Source organism: Anopheles moucheti, chromosome 3, assembly GCF_943734755.1.
Source record: "Anopheles moucheti chromosome 3, idAnoMoucSN_F20_07, whole genome shotgun sequence".
NCBI lineage: Eukaryota > Metazoa > Arthropoda > Insecta > Diptera > Culicidae > Anopheles > Anopheles moucheti.
This window is the reverse complement of record NC_069141.1, coordinates 52,348,776-52,369,888: the sequence shown is the minus strand read 5'-3', so window position 1 is coordinate 52,369,888 and position 21,113 is coordinate 52,348,776. Positions and strand designations below refer to the sequence as shown.

Sequence of the window (21,113 nt, the reverse complement as noted above, 5' to 3'; positions counted from 1 at the left end):
GATCGATCGATCGATGGATGATGAAACTCTGCCTGCCGTTCGTCTGGAGCAGCGCTACAAAATTAGGTTTTCCGATGCGCACCCTCCTGAGTGCGCGAGAGGAAATTGTTCGAATCGAATGCGATGATGTACGTGGCTGTGTGTGTGTGTGTGTATTGGATTGTGGCGTGACGGTGCGCCTAGGATCGCGACCGCACGCCACGGCCATTAGGATCCGGCAAGGGTCCAATCGCAATCTTCAGCTCCATTAAGGGCGAGCGAGAGAGAGATGGAGAATGGTAGAAAAATCTTCGATTAATGGACCGATTAGTTTGGGGGTGTTGGAGGAGACTCCGAGCGCAATGGAACGCAATCAACAGCATCAACAACATCGTTGTGAGCATCAACGTGCCGAACACCGGTATTAACCTCCGGCGTGCCGTAGGGGAGAACGATCGTGCTGTACTAGCAGGTGATGGCAGATGACGGATCTCAACTCAAACCCCCCTTGGCGGTCGACGCCTGAAACGAAACAACAGCAGGAAAGGAGCAGTTGTATACGTGTGTGAGTATTTTAACTATTATGATGATTTTTAATTCAATGCACCGTGTACGTCTAAAATGTGAGATAAAATCGAACACTCTTTCGAAGATGAGCACGCTCTGGAAAAAAAAATGTTGCCACAGAGCGGGGAACTGCTGTACAGAGGCTCGCCGAACTACACGCGCACAGACGTGGTAGTACAATGGAGTAATCAACGGGTGGACCGTTTCATTTAGTGGTAAAACCTCGAAGGACTTACCTTGCGCGAAAGGTGATGGGTTTAGGTCGTTTTAGTGTGGTTGATTGTGGACAGGTGTGTTGTTGTTCTTTATGTGCTGTACATCGGCAACCAGCGCTGAGTCTCAGCATGGCAGGACCATCTTAAGCGCGATGTTTTTTTATGTATACACTTAAATCATAATTGTGGGTTTCTATTGCCCGCATATACGAGGTCGTACCGAGAGTGTAAAAAAGAAGTAGGTTTACTAGTAGGTCAACTGTTACATGTGCAGGATTTGCTCGTCAAAGGTTTTGTGGTTTGTATTTTTTAGATTCTTTGCAGAGATCGATATGTTTCTGAATTTTTTAAAGAAAAACGAAGCTGAAATTTCGGAGACAACTAACACCAAAAGTATAAAGCCGGAAATGCTCACACAGACCTTTAGAACATAGGTTTTCTAAGATGCTCTAAAGAAACTAAAATATTTTGTCGATATCGATAACGATCGCTGAGATTGTGCACTATCAGCAGCATATAAAATCTTTGGTCAATTTGACACACAACATGAGTATAATTACACTTACATCATAATGTAATGCCGTGCAGCAATCGAAGATAAAAAGCAAACAGCACAGCGCAAAATTCCTTGGGGTATTATTCTTCGTCACTGTTTGTCTATTGTCGTTCAATACCCACGCTGTGCGTTACTAATCATTTACATGATGATTTTGCTCCTGCAGAACCGCTACTCCTGCTTGGAACCACTTCACCAAGAAGTCACAGCGACTGCTATCCAATAGAAACTCATCGTGAACAGTGTATTGCAACGATCCATTGGATTTATATATTTTTTATGTAAATTGCATTATGACTCCATCACGAGTCAAAGGGTCTAGGTCTTGAATCAGCTGTACTTCTTCAGTTTGCTGTAGCTTTGCCCGACGATATGGTGGGCGTCTGCTCCCTTCGACTCCTGCAGCTTCTTGCCATCGATCTCCTCCGGATGCTTCGGTTTGCCGATCTTTTTCACGATCGCCTCGAACCCGTTCCGATCGTCGGCACGATACTCGACGATGCGCTGCGTTCCGTCCGGTTCATCCAACGTGTACGATCCTGGAGGCGGCAGACCATCATCAGATTCTACTCACTACCGGCACAATGTCGCCGTTCTACATACCCTTCACGATGTCACCGTCCCGCATTTCCCATTGGCTCTTGTGATCGCCCGTCAGCGGATCCTTGACACCGTACTCGAACTGATACTTCGGATAGGCGTAATAATCCTGCGACTCCTCGATCGACTCCTTACCCGCATCGACTTCCTCCAGCTGGTGACTTGTGTGTTGCTGTTCGTGTTTTACCACCGTCTCGTAATTCGTGAGCTGCTTGATTTGGGCTCCATGCACGAACGCGACGAGGCAAACCATTGTAAAGAGTTTAAACATTTTGACTACTTGAAGATGCACCTGCGGTTGAAGCAACCAAACTGATGGTACGATTTTGGCCATGCAATGCTTTTATAACAATTGCACAATATTCTGACGGCGAGCTCTGAGGTTTGCCTTAGCTGGGTAAATAGAAAGTGGGTGAACTGTTCGATGCACTTCAATGAACGCGACGTAAGGGCTGGGTGTTCTTGGGCTAGACCTTAATTCTTGAACTTGAGTAAACAGTGGTTTACTTTCGTTAGTCGTGTGCAACTACAACTGTAACTAGAACATTCGAACCATCTGTGGTATGTGTATAATATAGCATGGAAAATGTTATTATTATTGAAATTTCGTTTGAGTATTGCAATGTAAATAATTAAAATGTAGCAATTAGTTTTTAAATTTTTTTGGTCGAGCAGGCATGGTTTGTCTTTATGAAGTGTCGAACAAAGTCCTTTCAGAAATGTATGAAGTATACAGCTTTTAATTGTTTAATTTGTTATGAAAAGAATTACTACACTGTGTATTAATTAATATTATTTATTACTCGCCTAATTGATAAATAGATTATTCATAAATTTATTAGCATTCTAACATAAACTACCTCATAGTTGTTTCAAAATATGTTGTACTTCCTAATTTCACATTTAGAATGTAGCATAGCAAATCACTTTCATTCTCATTGTCTACGGTATGACCCGTTTATGTCAAGGCCAAACATTTAATTCGCACAAGTGGACATTACCAATGTCCACACGTTCCGGCACAACCACAAACCACCGCGATATGTGTGTTGCCCTCGCACTCGTTGCCCATTTGCCATCAGCGAACGCAATGGTCGGCAATTTGCATAGCGAGCGGCCGTGATTGACATTGGCTGCAATCATGCCGTCATCGGGTAAGGGCAAACCGGTGGCTTTTGTAGCATCAACAGTTGGTACGGGACGGAATTGTTGCCCAGGCCGGAGGAAATGCATGTCGCTGAAGACGATCGCGGGGACGATTGTGTAATGAAGACGTCAACCGGTTATGTTGGCGGTAAGCTGTTTTGCTATCTTTGGCAAATCGTCCGGTGACATTGGAGTTTAGTACTTGTACTGAGTCCGTAACATCGCTACTGTCTGTTCGCGAGGAATATAGTAAAAGTATGTGGAACTCATTTAAAATCTAAATAAACAACAACAACGAAATACTGAAACTGCCACATTGTGTAACTCTATTCTTATGAAGTCCTTTGATAGGTTTATCCAAATGGCTATATAACAGGTCGGCTAATAATTGGTTGTCCTAACACATATATCGCACTAAAAGAATTATATCCATATCATATATCGTTTGTACCAACCTTCAAAGGAATTCTGTCCAAATTTGACAGCACTCGGGCCACAACCTAATGAGCTAGAGCATTTTGTGTGACGTAGCTTTTGCGCTTTGAGTAATCATGGAAAAGAAGAAATTTCGCGTGATGATAAAATTTTAGTTTTTGAAGGGGAAAAATACAGTGAAACCAAAAATTGATTTGATGAAGAGTCTTTGGACACTGCTTTACAAAAATCAACCATCAACTATTGGTATGCTAAATTTAAAAGTGGTGAAATGAGCCCTGAGGACGGTGAATACAGTGGAAGCCCAATAGAGGTGGTTACTGACGAAAACATTAAAAAAATCCACAAAGTTATTAAAAGCATCCGAAATGTGAAGTTGATCGAGATAGCTGACACCCTAAAGATGTCTAAAGAACGTGTTGGACATAGCATTCACAAGTATTTGGATATAAGAAAGCTCTGTGCAAAATGGCTGCCGCGTGAGCTCACATTTGAATAAAAAGAACAACAATTTGATGATTCGGAGCAGTGTTTGGAGCTGTTTAAGCGAAATAAATCCGAGTTTTTGCGTCAATATGTAACCATGGATGAGTCTTGGCTTCTCTACTTCATTTAAAAGTTCAATAGACAATCATCCGAGTGGACTGGACGCCAGTGGAGGATCAATCCCCTTGGAGGCCCAGGGCGGAACTTTTAAAGAGGGGCTTATAATTATCGGCATTATCGGTGTTAGGGAGGTGTACTTCAAACATGATTTAACAACACCAGCAAAGTCTCGGAAAAAGCTCCATTGCGTACACCTCAGAGTTCTGTTGCGTAGCCCTGTAAATGGGCCTAGTAAGCTAGTCTTTATATAAACGTTTGTATGCGCTAAGGAAAACTATAACACCACATTTTTTACGATTTACGTACATTTAAGAATCCTGAGTAGTCCAACGCATTCTACGATTTTTCGCCCAAGGTACAGTTTTCAATTGGTTTACTTCACGGTAACAATCAGAGAAATTTCTTCGAAACCTGTTTCGCTCATGTTGATGTTTAAGACCATGAACAACACAATTGTTTTCAGATTTGCGATACCAGAAAAACATGTTTTTCAAGAGGTGACACCTGCAGTGTGGAATAAATTTGCCCATCACTATTGCATTGTATACTATCAAATCCTTGAGAGCGATCGCTAGTGTAAGGAAGATGGATGAAACGGAAAACATCGTTCATCTCGCACAAACTTCCCGTCGGCTGGTACGAAATTCCTTACCAACCAGCTATTTTCAGATTTCCGATACCAGAAAAGCATCCACGGAAGAGGTAGCACCTTGTACAGCAATTTTGCTCGAAAACCGCCGAAAGGTATGCAATGTTTAAACACTAACTTTCCCTTCGGTCGTGAAAAATTTCTTCGAAAACTACCAATTTCCGAATGTATAGTACCAGGAGAGCATCCACGAAAGAGGTAGCACCTAGTATAGCAATTTTGGTCGAAAACCGCCGGAAGGTATGCAATGTTTAAACACTAACTTTCCCTTTGGTCGTGAAAAATTTCTTTGAAAACTACCAGTTTTTGAATGTATAGTACCAGGAGAGCATCCACGAAAGAGGTAGCTCCTGGTACTGCGCCGTAAGGTATGCAATGTTTATACACTAACTTTGCAACCAACTTGCAATGCAATGCGCCGTAAGGTATGCAATGTTTATACACTAACTTTGCAACCAACTTGCAATGCAAGTTGGTGCATGCAAGAAACTTGCAAGATGGCGCCCAACTTCGTACAATTTCTTGCATGCTATCTTGCATGCAAGTTTGCATGCAAGTTTGTATGCAGGTTTGTATGCAAGTTCTTGCATGCAAGTTTGCATGCAAGTTTGCATGCAAGTTTGTATGCAAGTTTGCATGCAAGTTTGCATGCAAGTTTGTATGCAAGTTTGCATGCAAGTTTGCATGCAAGTTTGTATGCAAGTTTGCATGCAAGTTTGTATGCAAACTTGCATGCAAGATTGCATGCAAGTTTGTTGCATGCAAGTACGAAGTTGGGCGCCATCTTGCAAGTTTCTTGCATGCACCAACTTGCATTGCAAGTTGGTTGCAAAGTTAGTGTATAAACATTGCATACCTTACGGCGCATTGCATTGCAAGTTGGTTGCAAAGTTAGTGTATAAACATTGCATACCTTACGGCGCATTGCATTGCAAGTTGGTTGCAAAGTTAGTGTATAAACATTGCATACCTTACGGCGCAGTACCAGGAGCTACCTCTTTCGTGGATGCTCTCCTGGTACTATACTTTCGGAAACTGGTAGTTTTCGAAGAAATTTTTCTCCACCAACGGGACAGTTAGTGTTTAAATATTGCATACTTTTCGGCGGTTTTCGACCAAAATAGCTATACTAGGTGCTACCTCTTCCGTGGATGCTCTCCTGGTACTATACATTCGAAAACCGGTAGTTTTCAAAGAAATTTTTCGCGATTAACGGGAAAATTAGTGCTCCGGTCCTGGTGTAATTTCGTTTATACTTTAAAGTCACAAAGTCGATTTTCTTCTTTGCATTTAAATCATTACATAGAAACAAATGTTTTGTATAACCAAGGAAGATGTATTTTATCAATTTTTTACCTTTTCGATTAATTTTTTTCCTATAAATTAACTCTGCTGTTAAATTCCCAAAAATCGCACAGTTGGCACAAATTGTTTGGGGCCCCCAACACGACGAGGCCCTAGGCGACCGCCTACTCCGCTTACCGTTTGATCCGCCGCTGCTGGACGCGATGAACCTGCTCCAAAACGGGGAGAACGCAACAATCAGTTGGCAAGGTTATGGCGTCAATTTTTTGAGATTCGCAAGGAATAATCTTCATCAATCCTTCAGAAAGAAAAGAGCATTAAAAGCGATTACTATTTCAAGTTATTGGAGCGTTTGGAGGACGAAATCGCCTAAAAACGGCCACATTTGAAGAAAAAAAAAGTTTTGTTTCATCAAGAAAACGCACCGTGCCACAAATCAGTGAAAACTATGGCAAAAATTCATAAATTAGGCTACGAATTGCTTCGCCACCTACCGTATTCCCCAGAGATGGCTCCCAGTGACTATTTCCTTTTCTCAGATATCAAAAGGATGCTCGGTGGCAAGAAATTTTCGTCAGATGAAGAGGTGATCGCCAAAACAAAGACGTTTTTTGAGGCAAGGGGCAAATACTACTACAAAAATGGTATCGAGCAATTGAAAGATCGCTGTAATCAGTGTACCACCCTTGAAGTGATGTAAGTTGAACAAAAAAAAAAAATCCCAAAAAACGTGTTTAACTGTCATAGGCCAAATTATCAACCTACCTGTTACTTAGCATAGGCCTGTAATTTGTTGTGTAACATTTATTTTTTATAAAACTATTTAAGTACAACTATTTTTAGTACATACAATTTAGCCGTAATATATATTATGTTGATTTACATTACTTTTCATTTTAATTACTTTTACATATCTATTCTAAAGAACGAGGTCTAAAACGTTTAAATCAGATTCCAGGCCTTCAAAATTGTTTAAAAACCCAAACATTAAACATGCTAGACCTTTGCGCATGTTTTCAATCGATTTGATAATGTTAATGTTTCATATCCTTCGGGCGGTGGAATTCGGATGTACCTTCGATAAAGAGCACTCGTCGACCTTGTGACGAAATGTCAGTCACTTATTGCGTCATTCACTGCTTACTACATCCCAAATCCCGACAAGGATAGCTGCACCGCACGCCGGGAGAATCAATGAAATAAAATAATGAAACACATTGCGCAGCTCATATCCACTACTTGGATGCGCCAGAACACTTGCCCCATCGGTAGTGGTGTACCTTCGGGCGGAAAGATGGTTCATTGCGCATGGGAAAAACAACGACTCTCGCGATCTACAAATCCCCGCAAGCGGTTACTGCATCGCTGGTTCGGGGCAGGACCGTCCGTTCTACGCTTCCATGGTCATCTGGAGGCGTTATGGTCGATAGGGTGTGCTCACAGCACCGATTACAGGATTCACATCCTTCCCGCGGGCATCTTGATTCCGTTCACCGCTTTCGCTTAAAGGTCAAGAACGCGACGCAATCGCTGAGGCGTATAGCTAGGCCGGTCGTCCCAAACCGTTCCGAGGACGGTGTCCAAGAAGGTGGCACCGGTGTACCGGGTCGCATCTTAAGCAACTGGTTTGCTACACTTTAAGGTCTCGCTCGTTAGCGCTGGTGTCCTGTAGAATGCACGCCAAAGAAAACCTGTTTTTTGTTTTTGTAACGCTCCCACAACCAGCGATCACCTTTTGGGGGACAGGGGTTCAGTGCATTCAGGAAGTCGTTTGGGACTGTTTTATTTTTGTTCTGGTGTGCTGGACAGCCTAGTGATCGTACAGGCGTAGCATATCGTGATAAATAGCTTCCTAATCTTCCCGATTAGCAACGTCTGAGTGGCATTTAGGATCGCCATTTGGGACGGTGCTTTGAAGCGGTTGTCCAATAAAACCACTTGTTCGCTTGAATTTATTTGCGAATTGACTTGTCGTTTGCTGGAACTCATCCACTTTAGACGATCGTGCGGAATAGATTGTACGATCACTGATTTGACGTAATGTACCGTCACCGTCCGCTTCCGTCACTGTGTGTCCCACCCGTACCAGACTCACCTTGTATGAGGCGATTGGTGAACGAATTTTATTGAACTCGATCATAGACGGCGGCTAAATTAAGTTTTGTGCAAGAACTTTGCCATTTCTCAACGCTCACCAGTCGCACGCTGTAAATGGCGACCCGTTCTAATTCTAGCTCTACCTGCACACCTTATCTCGAGAGTCACCACGGTGCTTCAAGTGTCGCCGTGCCATATGTATCGACTGATTGATCTGCAACTCCAACTCCTTGTGCGGCCTGAAGGGATGCAAGGTGTCGATGCAGCACTCACCGAGAAGGCTTGCCCACTCTGTATCATACTACGATCAATGGAGATCAATTTCAAAGTCGGCCGCAAACGGTTCGTATGTACGTATTAGACGGATCGGATTGTTTGCACAGATGGGTGCTACAATGTTACACTTTCGATGGTGTTCGAACGGGCAGATGGCGATGATCAGTGGCTGATAAGTGTCGGCGACGGGGAAGGAGTCCATTTGCTACCGTGCCCGGAATGGAAATTGAGGTAGTTGGTGCTTTGGGAACTGTTGAAAGGAGAGGCGTGATTTGCAGTCAATTGTAGTGATTAAGGATGATTTATTGATGGTTGAGTAGTTGATCGTAGGCAACGATGGTGAGTTGAAAGTTGTTTCGAGAGAGATTTAACCTCAGTTGTTCAAAAAGTTCAATATTCGTATTTATTTTCAAACTTGTTTCAATTGTTGAATTAGTTACGTATTTCTATATCGTTTACAATTTCTTGATGTGACATCACATTTGAAATTTAAAGTTAATTATCAATCTTTTCGGCATGATACAATTTTTGCTTTAGCGTAAACAGGTGAAACCAGCTGTCTTTTTATAATGAGTGTTAGGACTGGATGACGCGAGAAAAATCGTTTACTAAAGAAAACTCAAGAACAAAACAAATAAATACTTAGAAAACCTAATTTACCTACATTCACTTGATTACCCAGATTTTTCTACTAGTTGTTGTACAAACGAATTTGTACTAATCTGGCATTTGTTGTAATATTTTCATTAAATGAGATCGATATAATTTGTAATAAGATGGGAGTTTGTTCTTTTGTGCAGATCAACAGTGCGGTACCATGATAGGTTAGTTAAGATAATTTTTTAATAATTGGTTTTGACAAGTTTGTAACTTCTTAAAGTTGGTTTTGCCGCAACTCTTCCATGCAGGAGCAACGTACATTAGTAGGGGTCTGATGCAAGCATTTTTAGAGATGCAATTTATTTAGCAGATTTAGTATGAATTTTCTATTTACTAGAGAGTATAGGCCTTTAAAGTTTATTTTTATCTTTGCTTACAGAATTTACTTCATTTGTCAATTTACACAATGTTTATTGTTCATTGTTTAGAGAGTGTTGACTATATTTCTCTTCTTTCTTCTTATACAGTGTCAATAATCTCATACCGTGTCATACCGTGTCATTTCGACGTTCAGTTTGTTAATATGTGTTTTGTTAATAAATATTATGGCAAATCATAAAATGGGATAAATTGGGAATATAATGATTTCAAAGGACCTTAATCGTTTTGAAATAAAAAAGTTGATGACAATTTTTAAGAAGTCGCAATTGTTGTTATAATAATAATAAATTAACGCTATGTTATTCAAAACTTTACATGATAACATGTATTTACATTTTATGTTTGTTGGGATTATTTTATTGAAGATAAACTTCATTGTTGAGTTAAGTTTGCAAACCTCTTAAAACCACACTTAATTTACATGTTCTTTTAAAGACATCGAATATCGGCCTCATAAAAAGCTTACCCACTTAAAAAGTAACAAAAGTCAGTGTACTTAAATATCAACCCTGTATCCTGTTCACGCATGCGGACTACCTTTTACGGTGAAATGTGCCAAACAGCCAACACCCAGTACAAAAAAGCACGCGAGTTTTACGAGCCGAGGTGACGATAAAGCTCACGAAGGATGCGCAGAAAAGGTTGAACGCGTGCAGCTACTCGTTACAAAACCGTACCGCAAAAATAACACCCGAAACTCACCATAACTTATAGCGCACTGTACATTATGTTGCCTCAGGTCACCCGTAGATGGGGCATGATGAACAGAAAAATCCATTCGCTAGTACGATAAGCAAACATATCGCGCGCGGCGAAATGAATCGTAAAGCGTTTTTACAGGCCGTACGTAAGTGATGCCGAGAGGCGTTTTGCAAAAAGGGTTCAGAGGGAGAGAGGATTATGGTGGGAAGGCGATAAAGTTCATGTTCATGTCCTCTGCCGCTGTGGTTGCAATGATAAATGGCAATCGAGTGTGGTGCATCGTAAGGAAGAGTGTCTAGAAAAAGCGAACGACAAGTCCCTGCACCGGAACCCGATCAAATAGGGCCACACTACGCCACGTACGTAGTTGTGTGGATGTTGTCGAGCAGAAGCATCAGCTGCACCATCGCACATAATGCAAGAAAAAAAAACGCAGCAAGCAACAATACAACCATATCGAAATCTTGCTTGGCTCGCTTCAAAAAGGGGCTTGAGCTTCAAATTTCACTTGCATCTTCACAAGGGCAGCCGAGTGCATTCAGTCCATGCCGAACGGAGGCTAGTGCACCTTGAAGATGGCATTTAATGCTACAATAGTGGGCATCCACCAACAAAAAGGAATGGCCAAAACGCACCGCCCGGTACCACCTTGAGTTGATGATCTTTAGAAGCCTCGATCGCCATTTCCGAGTGCCGTCAAGAACGCAAAGGGTAAAAGAGTGAAATTTTAAGCCCCGTCCAACGGTGCTCTAGTTAAGCGAGATCGTTTTTTCACGTCGTAAAGTTCAACTTCACGCTGGTTTTCTTCTTGCGCTTGGAAAATGTCAAACTGTTTGGGGCCGGTTTTGGTAAGCGGTCAGTCGGCGTGTAAAGGTCGCCGCTAGTTGACGCGGACGGAGGTCATATGAAATCTTCGAAAACTTCCAATTAAGATAAAATTGGCACGATTTTTCTTGCACCGGCAGTACATTCGCATCATTGACGGAGAATCATCGCGTTAGTGTACGGAATGATGAAGGTCGACTAAAGGTAGCTCACCTGGCATTCGTATTCAATCATATCATCTTTACACCATAAATGTCCTCTATGTCTGAGGAATTTCAATCTACATACAATCACACAAATACAGGCTGATTATGGTAGGTTGTCTACCTTTCAAAATCAATTAGTTTTGCATACGTTTGTTAAATCATAACATCCCTTTCTAGACACGTGCCAGTTTGCATGGCGCATCATCTTCATCATAAAGTGAATGTGGAGCAGCGAGCTCCACAGCGTCCAAGAACATCCTAGGACGTTCACTTTATAGCAGTCGGTACGATCAGAAGTTGTTTACATTCGCCGGCACAAAACGCACGCAGATCGCACCACTAGAATAAGTCCGCAATCGAAGACACCTTTCCCTTTCGACATTGAGCATCGCGGGTATGGGCCGCTTAATGGCACCTGTGCATCAACGGCTTGCTGCGATAGGATGTTTGCTCATCATATGTTATTTTTAGCACGTGGAAGGCACACTTTCAATGGGCCTCAGCCTTAGAGGATGCGGTTTAATGAATAGTTGCAAGCAGATCAGTAATTACTTTACCAAGAAGAGTTGAAGTTGTGTGTGCGATGCTTAATACAATACATTTTTATTATGGTGTTTCAATGTTTCTTTCACGCTATGCACATTTGAACTCACATACAATTTTAATATCATTATTTTTTTTTATTTCATCTTCTTCTTTATTTACATTTTGTTTCTACCTGTCGTTTCGTTCTTTTATTTTCCATCCTTCAATGCGCTTATAACTGTGTGTTTCTCTTATGTACCTTTTTATATTAGAAATTCTTCAAATGCTTTCATCAGTTTTGCCTTACCTGTTCTTACTGCTTAATCTAAATATATGAAATGCGTGCTTCTTTTTGTGCATCTGTGGATTGTGTTGAGCTAAATGACTTTTTTTCTGTCTGATATAATGAAAATGTTTGCCATGGCATGCTGTGTCTTACTATCGTGCCCTATGCTTAGATATTTTCATCGGTTAAAGCGAACCGTCAATCATCATGCACGTACGTTTAGCGAATATGGTAGGTCAAATTTTGGTAACATGACAAAAAAATACGCAACATGAGCTGTCTCTTCCAGTCCAGTTGCTTTGGGGATTTTTTTTTTGTTTAAATCTCACAACAGAAAGGATTGTATGGGATTGGCATGGTACGGGATCATTTTTCTAACAATGCTGTTGTTTTTCTTTCTGTATGCATTTACTTTTCCAACGATTGCCTTCCTGCTCTGTACATTACAAACTATTATTTATGACCATATTTGAAGGAACACTAGTGTAGTAAAACTGTTGCTTGGTAGCATCGTAGTACTGAAAAGAGATGTAAAAGAAGAGAAACAAAAACAATGAGTCACATAAGGAGATGCAAGCGACAACAAAAAAAAGCAGATGCTATGCAGAGCATAATTTATGTTAATGCGTTTACAGTGATTCAGAAACGGTGCTTCTCTTTAATGCGCTAAGTACGGTTTGACCATCCAGAAGAGACACACCCTTAAATGTCAGTTATGTCATCGGGCATGCTTGACGCACGCTAACCAAAACGCGAGTGCCAATTTTGTAGAGTTTTTCCCATTTTGGCACCTTCTTTTCGGGCCTGTTTTTGGGTGGCGTGATTATCTCATATCATGCAACATGTGAAAACAGTTGTCTGTAGCGCGAAAATTACGAATATTGCCCACAAAACGAAGGGCAAATAGAAAGAATTTATTAAGCTTGGACCCAGTTAATTATGGGTCGATGACTTGCCGAACTGGATAGCATCGATGGGGTCATGTAGTTTTGTTTCATGAACGGTAGTTACAGTCGAGCCGGAGCTGAAGGAACACGTGGGAAGGCACTCGATTAATATTCGATGTTTTATCAACGGAAACTCAACGGCAAATTAATGACAACCAATCATCTTAATGACTTTAAATTAAGCTCATTACAGGGCAATAAGTTCCTGTTAATAACTTTAGCTGGTATATTTTTTATTGTTTTGTTACACTAGTTCAAGCGCATGCTTGTAAACTTGGTGGTTATTCATGGAAAGTAAAAAAAATACTACACTCTGTTGACAGGACCAGAGAAAGTTATGGAAAACCATAATTGAGACTACCAAAAAAAATCCACAGCCAATTAGCAGAGGTTAAATATGTTTCTCTTCAAGCTCAATGAGGTTATCTGAAGGAAGAGATTTTTCCTCATTAATGAGGTTAAATAGATGTAAATTTAAAAACTCCTCTCGTTTCAACCACATCATAGCGAGGAATCGAAAGAAAAGCAAACAAAGCAACCAAACAATTCCTTTCACGACCAAACGCAACACGTTATATTTGTCGCAATTGCAGTTATACGAGCATAACTAATTGCCGTGACAAAAACAGGAGGAACGCTGAAAAAACGAAACAGTCTTACTGTTTTCCCTTGCAAACCGTTCCCGCTATCCGATCGTGTCAGGTTGAAAGGTTCTCCCTATTTTAGGGACCACCGGCCATTAGCTTCTACATCGCTCCCATATCTGCACGTGACCGCATGAAGAAGTGTTCCCATTTTCCCAATCAATTCCCAATCCGTGTCGTTGGTGGTGTTGCCACACGGTGCCACGGCCGGGACCGGTACTCGATGCTTTCCATTCGCGTGCCATCGATAGGCGATGATGGCCGTTCGGGGTTTTGGGTCGGTTTGCTTAGCTCGTGGCGCTCTCTCTCTATCGCAAAAGGGGTGTAGACGAGATAAAGTGCCGACAACGCCGGCAGCAACGAGCGGCGAAGAAATGAACCGTGCCCGTGCCACAATTACGTAATTGCAATTTGATAATCTTGACCTGATATAGTCTGTGGATTGGATTTGGACACGACGGTTGATCGCGTCCGTGATCGGATCGAAGTTTCGTACGCGGCTTATCCTACCGGCGAGATCCCGTCCCTTAGCAAAGGAAAGTTAATTAGCCGCAATTGGATGGCAGTAGTTTTCGATTAATTTGCCTGTGGATCGCGATGAAGACAAAAGCACAAAATTGCACCCTTACGCCTAAGTCTAAAAACAGGGGTGTGCCTGCGTTCATTATGCGGTCATTCATTAGCACAGCACCGATGCAGCATCCGGTGTGTGTGTGTCTAGATAAAGAAAGTAACGAAAAATAGACGACAAAAAAGGCTCCCTACCCAGTACGCCTTTCGTAAAGGGAAGCGCCTTATTATTATCCACTTGCCCACTTGGTTCCACGACCAGACGGGTTATTCGTTACGGTAACTACGCTAGCAAGTGCCCTCGTATGCCCTCGTCTGCCATGCTCCCGTACTCGAGCACATACGAAAGCTCAGTAGATGGCAGAGGTCGCGGCAAAAGAGGGCTGCGACAATCGTGGCCCATGGTCGCCCGATGACATAAGCGCACATGAGCGCATAAGCTCAGACATCTGGATCATGGGAGCGTGTGTGGAGGGTGTGGATAGACTTTCTTTCCATCCAGCCGGGGCGTCGCTTGTATCGAGGAGTGGCACGAAGAGATCAGTTACATTCAGATGTGAAGTCACCGTAGCGAAAAATCTAAACCGTAACCGGAAAATAAAAGCACCTTTCTAAGCCACCTTTCGCCACTTGCTCGGGCAGCGTGTATCGACAGGTACTGTAATACCCGGCCGGGTTCAGCAGGGCGTTCACGACCTACCGGCCGGACCCAAACATACAACAAACAGATTTTTCAATAACAATTCGATCGAAAGCGCAAAGAAAAGGAGCATTAGCGCGATGAAAGGAACATATTTGTCACAAGGTACTGTGCACGCTGCGGTGGTGGCGAATTACGATGACAAAAGACTTAAACGCAACCACAGCCACGAACCTCAAGCCGAATGCCGAATAAAGCCAGCACCGGTGGCAGCATTCAATTAAATTAGAAATTCGTGCATAAATCATGCGACACGGGAAACTCGCGAAAATGCTGCATTATTTCACACATTTCACAGTGGATCGTATGCGTGGCCGAATGCACTTACCACAATGTACGGCATGTATTTAACCTTCTCGTAGGCCTTGTACTTCTTCAGCTTGGGATTGTACTTTCCGTTGAGCTTATCGTACTTATCGTGCTTGCTCTGGGCTTGCTGCTGGTGGTAGAGATCGTTGGTGGCTAGTAGGGCCTGCTTGGCCGATCCGTACGACACTTCCGCGTGTCTCGGTACGACGGCATAGTACTTGAGACCTTTGTTTGGCACGTACTGCACGGCAAGACTGGGCACGATGTGCTGTTGCTGCTGAGCTGGCTGACTGTGCGCTGTCGAATGCTGTGCCGGGGGTACGCCATTAACTCCGGAAGCCGGTTGCTGGTTGGGCTGTGGTTTATCAATTATCTGTCCTGTCGGAGCGGCAGTCGTGGAGGCCTGCGTAGGATTCGCTAGCGGGGTGGGCTGAGCACCGTTTTGGGGTTGCTGGTGATGTTGCTGTTGCGATTGTTTGCGCTGCTCCAGTGTGATGTCATTGTACTTGGGACGCGATGGAGGTGGCAGAATGTACCTATGGTTCGTGAAAGAAGTCATCGATTTAGAAGAAATTTTAATATCCAAAAGCAAGCGAAGTACCCACCTGTAAGGGTTAGGATTCGGGATGTCATCGGATTGATCTTCCCACACTGGAGCTGGATCACGGAACGGTGGTTGTGGAACAGGGGCTGGCGTGCTGGTGGGGGGAACTATTGGTCCAGTGTTAGTGTTCCAATCTACCCTTATCGCTGACACGCTTGCAGCTACCACTAGTAGAACCAAAGCAGCTGGTTCCGTTTTCTATGACAAAAGAAATGATCAATACAGAGTATATTTAGTGTTGTCCAAAAAATGCAGTTTTGTTGATTTATTAATATTAAGATTAATTATGCAGTCAATGAAGGCTCAGTTTTCAGCGGAACGTAATCACTTTTGAACCATAACCCATTGATAAATGATCGTGTATCGCTATCAAGCAACCCATTTTTGTCGTTCGACCTTTACCGAAAGCTCCACAAATGGTTTGCTCGTGAATAAATGAACCACGAAAGGAAAACTAACTGCTTGGCTACGCTCAAACAGGCTCGCAACAGCTTGGAACACTCTCTCGACTGGCGGGAATCACCAGTGCCTTGCGGGGACCATTTATCACAATCTGCAGCATCTTAATTTGTGCAGAGCAGTTTGGAGAATGATGGCCATCTTTCAAAGTGTTTTTATTTTGTTTTTTTGCTGCCCACTGCACAGTGTTTGGCCTATTAGTCCCACCAAACACTTGGATATAATCCCCATGGGATCCGTTGCTCATACCTAACCCATCCCGAGCGACAAAGCGAGATGTCGCAATTTATTTACCGCCTAGCATCGATGAAGAAATTACATGATAATATCTTAATGATGATTATCGCTTCTGTTTAGCCCAGTTGTGATCACGGGCGTGATTACATGAGCCATGTGTACCCTGTTGGGAAAGGGTGTACCGGGACGCGGGAGACGTTGGCTAAGTAGCCAAATGAGACACAGGTAAGTATGCGCGTAGGAATGGTGACGGTTTGGTGATAAGTCATCAATCAATTACGGTCGAGCTGAAGTGTTGTTATTAAAACGTATAATAATTCATTTCCCCCTGGTGGGCAGGTATGATATTTTCTAAACCGGACCACACTCACCACCGAACCGGCCGGATCGAGTGTCGATACACTCGTCTAGCCATTACCGACCGGCTAGTCACTGCACTGCCGGAGAAATGCAGACGCAAAAGAAAACTGCAAGTACAGTGGGGCACCGAGACTTGAGCGAGTTTTATCAATTACAGCGCAACGCCCATATTTAATGTTAGCATTGCGCAAGTCGTAGTGCGCACCGAGCCACACAAGACACGGACGCGCATTACGTGATAGTGCGCTCCTAATGATATGTCATTCGAGATACTGTTTGAATCTTAATATAATCTACAAATTGTAAGCTAAACGAGACGATGAGAAGCAGCAATTCAAACAAGAAATAGCACAAAACAAAAAGCGTCTGTAGGTGTTAATATGTAGGTGCTAAAAGCAGTTGATCAGGTTTGAATGAATGTGCTGTATTAAGCGGTGTCTTCACATGACAGGACTGGTCCAAAATCCCATCCTGATCAGTCCGCCATACGCAGGACTGATCATCCAGCTGCGGATATATAAACTCATAGAAAGCAAGAAATTGCAGAGCTCTAGACTTCTTTATGTTGTTGGGCCAGAAGCGAAGAAGTATTATTACTGTGTTGCTGAATTCTTTTATGTCTATTCTATTGTAATATTTTTAAAAGCAACCATTAATTTAACATAAATTAATATTCCCTTTAATATCTATTATTTTGTTTCAAATTCTTCGATTCGTTATCTTAATGTTATAGCATTTATGATTGAAAACTAATTGGGTTTTATATTTGGTTAAACAAATGTACTGTTTTTTTCATAATCAAAGTTCATCAAACTAGTAAAAAAAGGCAATGAACTTCAAGAACTTATGATTGAGAAAAAAAATTGCTCGTCGAGCTCATAGCTCTTGGTGAAGCACACGAACATGTCGCAAACAGAATATCCATTCTCTGGCCAACCTTCAACATAAATTCGACGCACTTCCTGGCCTCACGCACAGAGCCTTTGAAAACACCCTTACGGTCAAATACCGCCATTTCCTGTGGTTTTTGCGCAAATTGGAGCCAAATTCCCTTTCGGTGCAGTTATTTTGGCATGCGGCAGTTCGGCAGTGCAAACAAACGCGCAAAATTAATACTATTTGCCTTACAACAAAGGGAATGTGAGCATTGCTTCATGCAACTTAATGTGATTATGGGGCAGGTACGTTTGATGATGTGTGCCTTGTGTTTTCTTTTACCCTCCTTTCGATTGCCAATAGTAATTGGAGAAAAATCCTCGTTCAACGTTCCAATGGACTTGCCAAACGAGTGGTGCGTGTGGTACCGTAAATGATTTTATGCTTTTCATATAAAACGAAAGCTTAACAGGTGTAGAGAAGCAGTCGCGAAGAAGTGTCAGTTCAGTGCAGACGCAGCGAAAGTGATTTGTGTGTGGAAAAATCGTGCGCAACACCGTTGGTCGCCATGAAGCAAGTGCGTAAGAACAGTGATTTTGATTCGTCTTTTTTTTCTGTGGTGAAAACTATTGTGCAGAATGTGCTGAATATAGTGTTCCGATTCGGGTTTCTGTTTCCAGCTTTTGTTCATCGCCTGTCTGCTCCTGGCGCTTCAAGCAGCCGTCGCTGTGGAACACCTCGAAGAGGCGGAAGCGTCCAGTGAACACGAGCAGGTCGTGCCACAGATTGCGCAGGATTATGAGCACCACGAACCGCACGATTATTACGCTTACCCGAAGTACAAATTCGAGTACGGCGTTAAGGATCCGCACACCGGCGACCAGAAAAGCCACTGGGAGGAGCGCGACGGCGATGTTGTGAAGGGTGTCTACTCGCTGTTCGAACCGGACGGAACGGAGCGGGTGGTGGTGTATCGGGCCGACAAACTGCATGGATTCGAGGCGCACGTCAAGCACATCACCCATGGTGGCCACGTGCAGTCGCACGGCCAGGAGCACGCCTATCTCGGGGAGGTTCACGGTGAGCACGGCTACAGCTACAGCAATCAACACCTGGAGTAGGCGTAATCGGGGGTCAAGCGGTTCGCATCAAGCGGTACCAAAGAATCGATCTCAGCAGTGTGTATCTTTTTCCATACTCAATAAATAGTTTTCCCAACGAACGAAGCGCTCGTGATTACGTCGTGTTTTGCGAGCTTGCGCACATGAAACGCCAGGCATGGTGGACGGTGGTCCATAAATCATAAACGTAAGCGATCCCCTTGATGGTTGAGAATTGCTAATCCAATTTTAGGCATCCAATTGTAGCAAACTCCTTGGTAAAAGAGGAAAACAGCAACAACGTTGAATAATGCTAATCGTTTGCCAGCCCTCGATAATGGAAACATAAGCCAAAGAGGTGCGTCCGAACACGCCTCGACTATGATCGACAGCCACCCACCAACGCGAATCCCATGAAGCAACGATCGCACAACCTTCGGGACAACAATTTCGTCCCCCAAAACGCAACAAGCTGCACGCTTCCCACGTCGATGTTGGAAGTTTGCAAGCGTTTTGTATGGGATGTCGGGTGGCGCTTTTACATAATCTTCCAGCTCGCGCAAACACACCGCGCCGATGGTGAGGGTATGATTGATCCATGCTCCAGGTAACGATGACACGAAACAGTAATTGTTCTGCTGTCTCCATTTCCATCTTGCCGCAGGGGAACGAAGTTCCTTACGATCGCACCATACGATGTCCCTTTTATGGTCCAAAGCTTAGTCCGAAAGGGGCGAAGGAAATGCTGAAAATCACAACACTAGTTAGAAATGCCCGGTGACCGACGGTTGTGTATGTGTTCATGCAGGGCATGGGAACCAACACGCAATGGGCAACAACGGCGTGGAAATTGAAATGTTTGAAGGATTGATTAATGGATCTTTGATTGTGCTCGAAGAAGTGGCCGCTAGAGTGTACACGTTGCTGCTCCATTTGCTTCTTCTAATCTCCCAGCAATAATTCGTGTGCGATAATTCCTTCTTCTCTGCCATAAATGGGCCAGCGCGAGTGCAAAGGTTTATTTTCCGAACGCTGATGAAGCATAAGAAGTGTGCCACGCTTCGAACTGCATGGAAAAGAGAGCAGTAGTAGTACGGGATGGAATGTCACGGCACCTGAAGATCAGCTACCCTGCTTGGGCGAAAGGGAAGGTTGATTTTTATCAGCAGCACCCAGATGGTAATGCGATACTGCACTCCGTCACAGACCGGCCGGGCTGAGCGCCAACTTGGAAGGAGACGGCGTAACGGGCTTAGGAAACCGTTGCGTAAGGGTCAATTAATTTTTCAGCGAATGTGGGCTGGGAAAATTGGTTTTGGGCTGCTCCAGTTAAGTGCTTGTGCCACACCGCCACCTACCGGCCAAACAATTTAGGAAACATGACGTCTGGTACGGTGCGGATGATGATAATGTTGATGATCCGCGCATTGCTGCCACTAGCTGGAACCTGCAAGCCTGTCCAAACGCGGCATAGAACTCTACCGCTCATATGCTCCACACGACGGTTCGTTGGATTGTGTGTTTCTTTTTGTGAAAGTACGATCTAATAAAATTCCCTTTCGTACAGTACAGTGGGCTTGATTGGCTTTTTCGTGCAGGATAATCGGTTCTCCTTTAACGCATGAGGTGATTAAGTTTGAGAAATTGACAGGCTGATTATCTGTAGCTCAAACGCTTGCTGTTGCTCGACGACTCACTAAAGTCATACCAAACGAACCTTTTTGTCCAATTTGATTTGAAAGAAACGTGTAGCTGGTTGAATTAATCAGGCAAGTGCAAGGAAGTTGTGAAATTCGATTTTGAGTGTCTCGGAGATGTGTTAAGAATGCGTTTTTAAAAGATAACAAGTATAACGTTGGAGTGGAAATCAGTGAAAACACATTTGTATCAGAAGATGCAGGTATAATTCGTGTCAAACAATTTCTTTGATTTTAATTGAAATGCCATTCATCCATTCCTATTCACAAACTTGCTGTACAAGAAAAACATGCGAAAATATTCTGCAAATACTACAAATATTCAATGTAGAAACATTATTCTACAATAATCAATGAAATGCCTTTGGAAACGTTAACTTTCATCAATGAGTTTCGTTCTTTTTTCTTTAAGTTGTTCATTTACACCTGAAGATCATTAAAAACAAAGTGCGTTCATTTAGAATTCGGTCAGACAATTTTATGTATAGTAGCGCCACCAGTGGTGCTATATGGAACTTTTTGACATTTATGTGTCAGTATTGGAGCACTCATTCAAGTAGTGTAAGTGTTTTTGCAAGTCCGTGCAAGTTTACA

General features: G+C 43.0%; 3 protein-coding genes across 3 annotated transcripts; 1 reads left to right on the top strand and 2 right to left on the bottom strand.

Moving 5' to 3' along the window:
- Positions 1-1,647: 1,647 nt before the first annotated feature.
- On the bottom strand, positions 1,648-2,188 carry LOC128302408 (cuticle protein 8-like). The gene is made up of 2 exons (XM_053039227.1): positions 1,921-2,188; positions 1,648-1,856 (listed from the first exon to the last, which is right to left on the bottom strand). The coding sequence occupies exons 1-2, from the start codon at positions 2,186-2,188 to the stop codon at positions 1,648-1,650; spliced, it is 477 nt and encodes a 158-aa protein (XP_052895187.1).
- Positions 2,189-11,928: 9,740 nt separating this feature from the next.
- On the bottom strand, positions 11,929-16,172 carry LOC128302806 (tyrosine-protein phosphatase non-receptor type 23). The gene is made up of 4 exons (XM_053039659.1): positions 16,119-16,172; positions 15,792-15,988; positions 15,206-15,722; positions 11,929-12,534 (listed from the first exon to the last, which is right to left on the bottom strand). Exons 1-4 carry the CDS (start codon positions 16,170-16,172, stop codon positions 12,460-12,462), a joined length of 843 nt encoding a protein of 280 aa, XP_052895619.1. The 3' UTR covers positions 11,929-12,459.
- Positions 16,173-18,155: 1,983 nt separating this feature from the next.
- Positions 18,156-18,843, top strand: LOC128302404 (cuticle protein 21-like). Its single transcript, XM_053039224.1, is given in 2 exon segments — positions 18,156-18,299; positions 18,403-18,843. Coding segments are annotated over 2 exon segments (585 nt in total).
- Positions 18,844-21,113: the final 2,270 nt, after the last annotated feature.

Excerpts from the sequence above, each read along its gene's own strand:
- LOC128302806 (XM_053039659.1), bottom strand. The coding sequence starts at position 16,172 with ATGGGTTGCTTGATAGCGATACACGATCATTTATCAATGGGTTATGGT. Across the intron at positions 15,723-15,791 it reads CCGAATCCTAACCCTTACAG|GTACATTCTGCCACCTCCAT; the intron begins GTGGGTACTTCG and ends CACGAACCATAG. Across the intron at positions 12,535-15,205 it reads AATACATGCCGTACATTGTG|TACTACGATGCTACCAAGCA; the intron begins GTAAGTGCATTC and ends ATCTCTTTTCAG.
- LOC128302408 (XM_053039227.1), bottom strand. The coding sequence starts at position 2,188 with ATGTTTAAACTCTTTACAATGGTTTGCCTCGTCGCGTTCGTGCATGGA. Across the intron at positions 1,857-1,920 it reads GGACGGTGACATCGTGAAGG|GATCGTACACGTTGGATGAA; the intron begins GTATGTAGAACG and ends TGCCGCCTCCAG.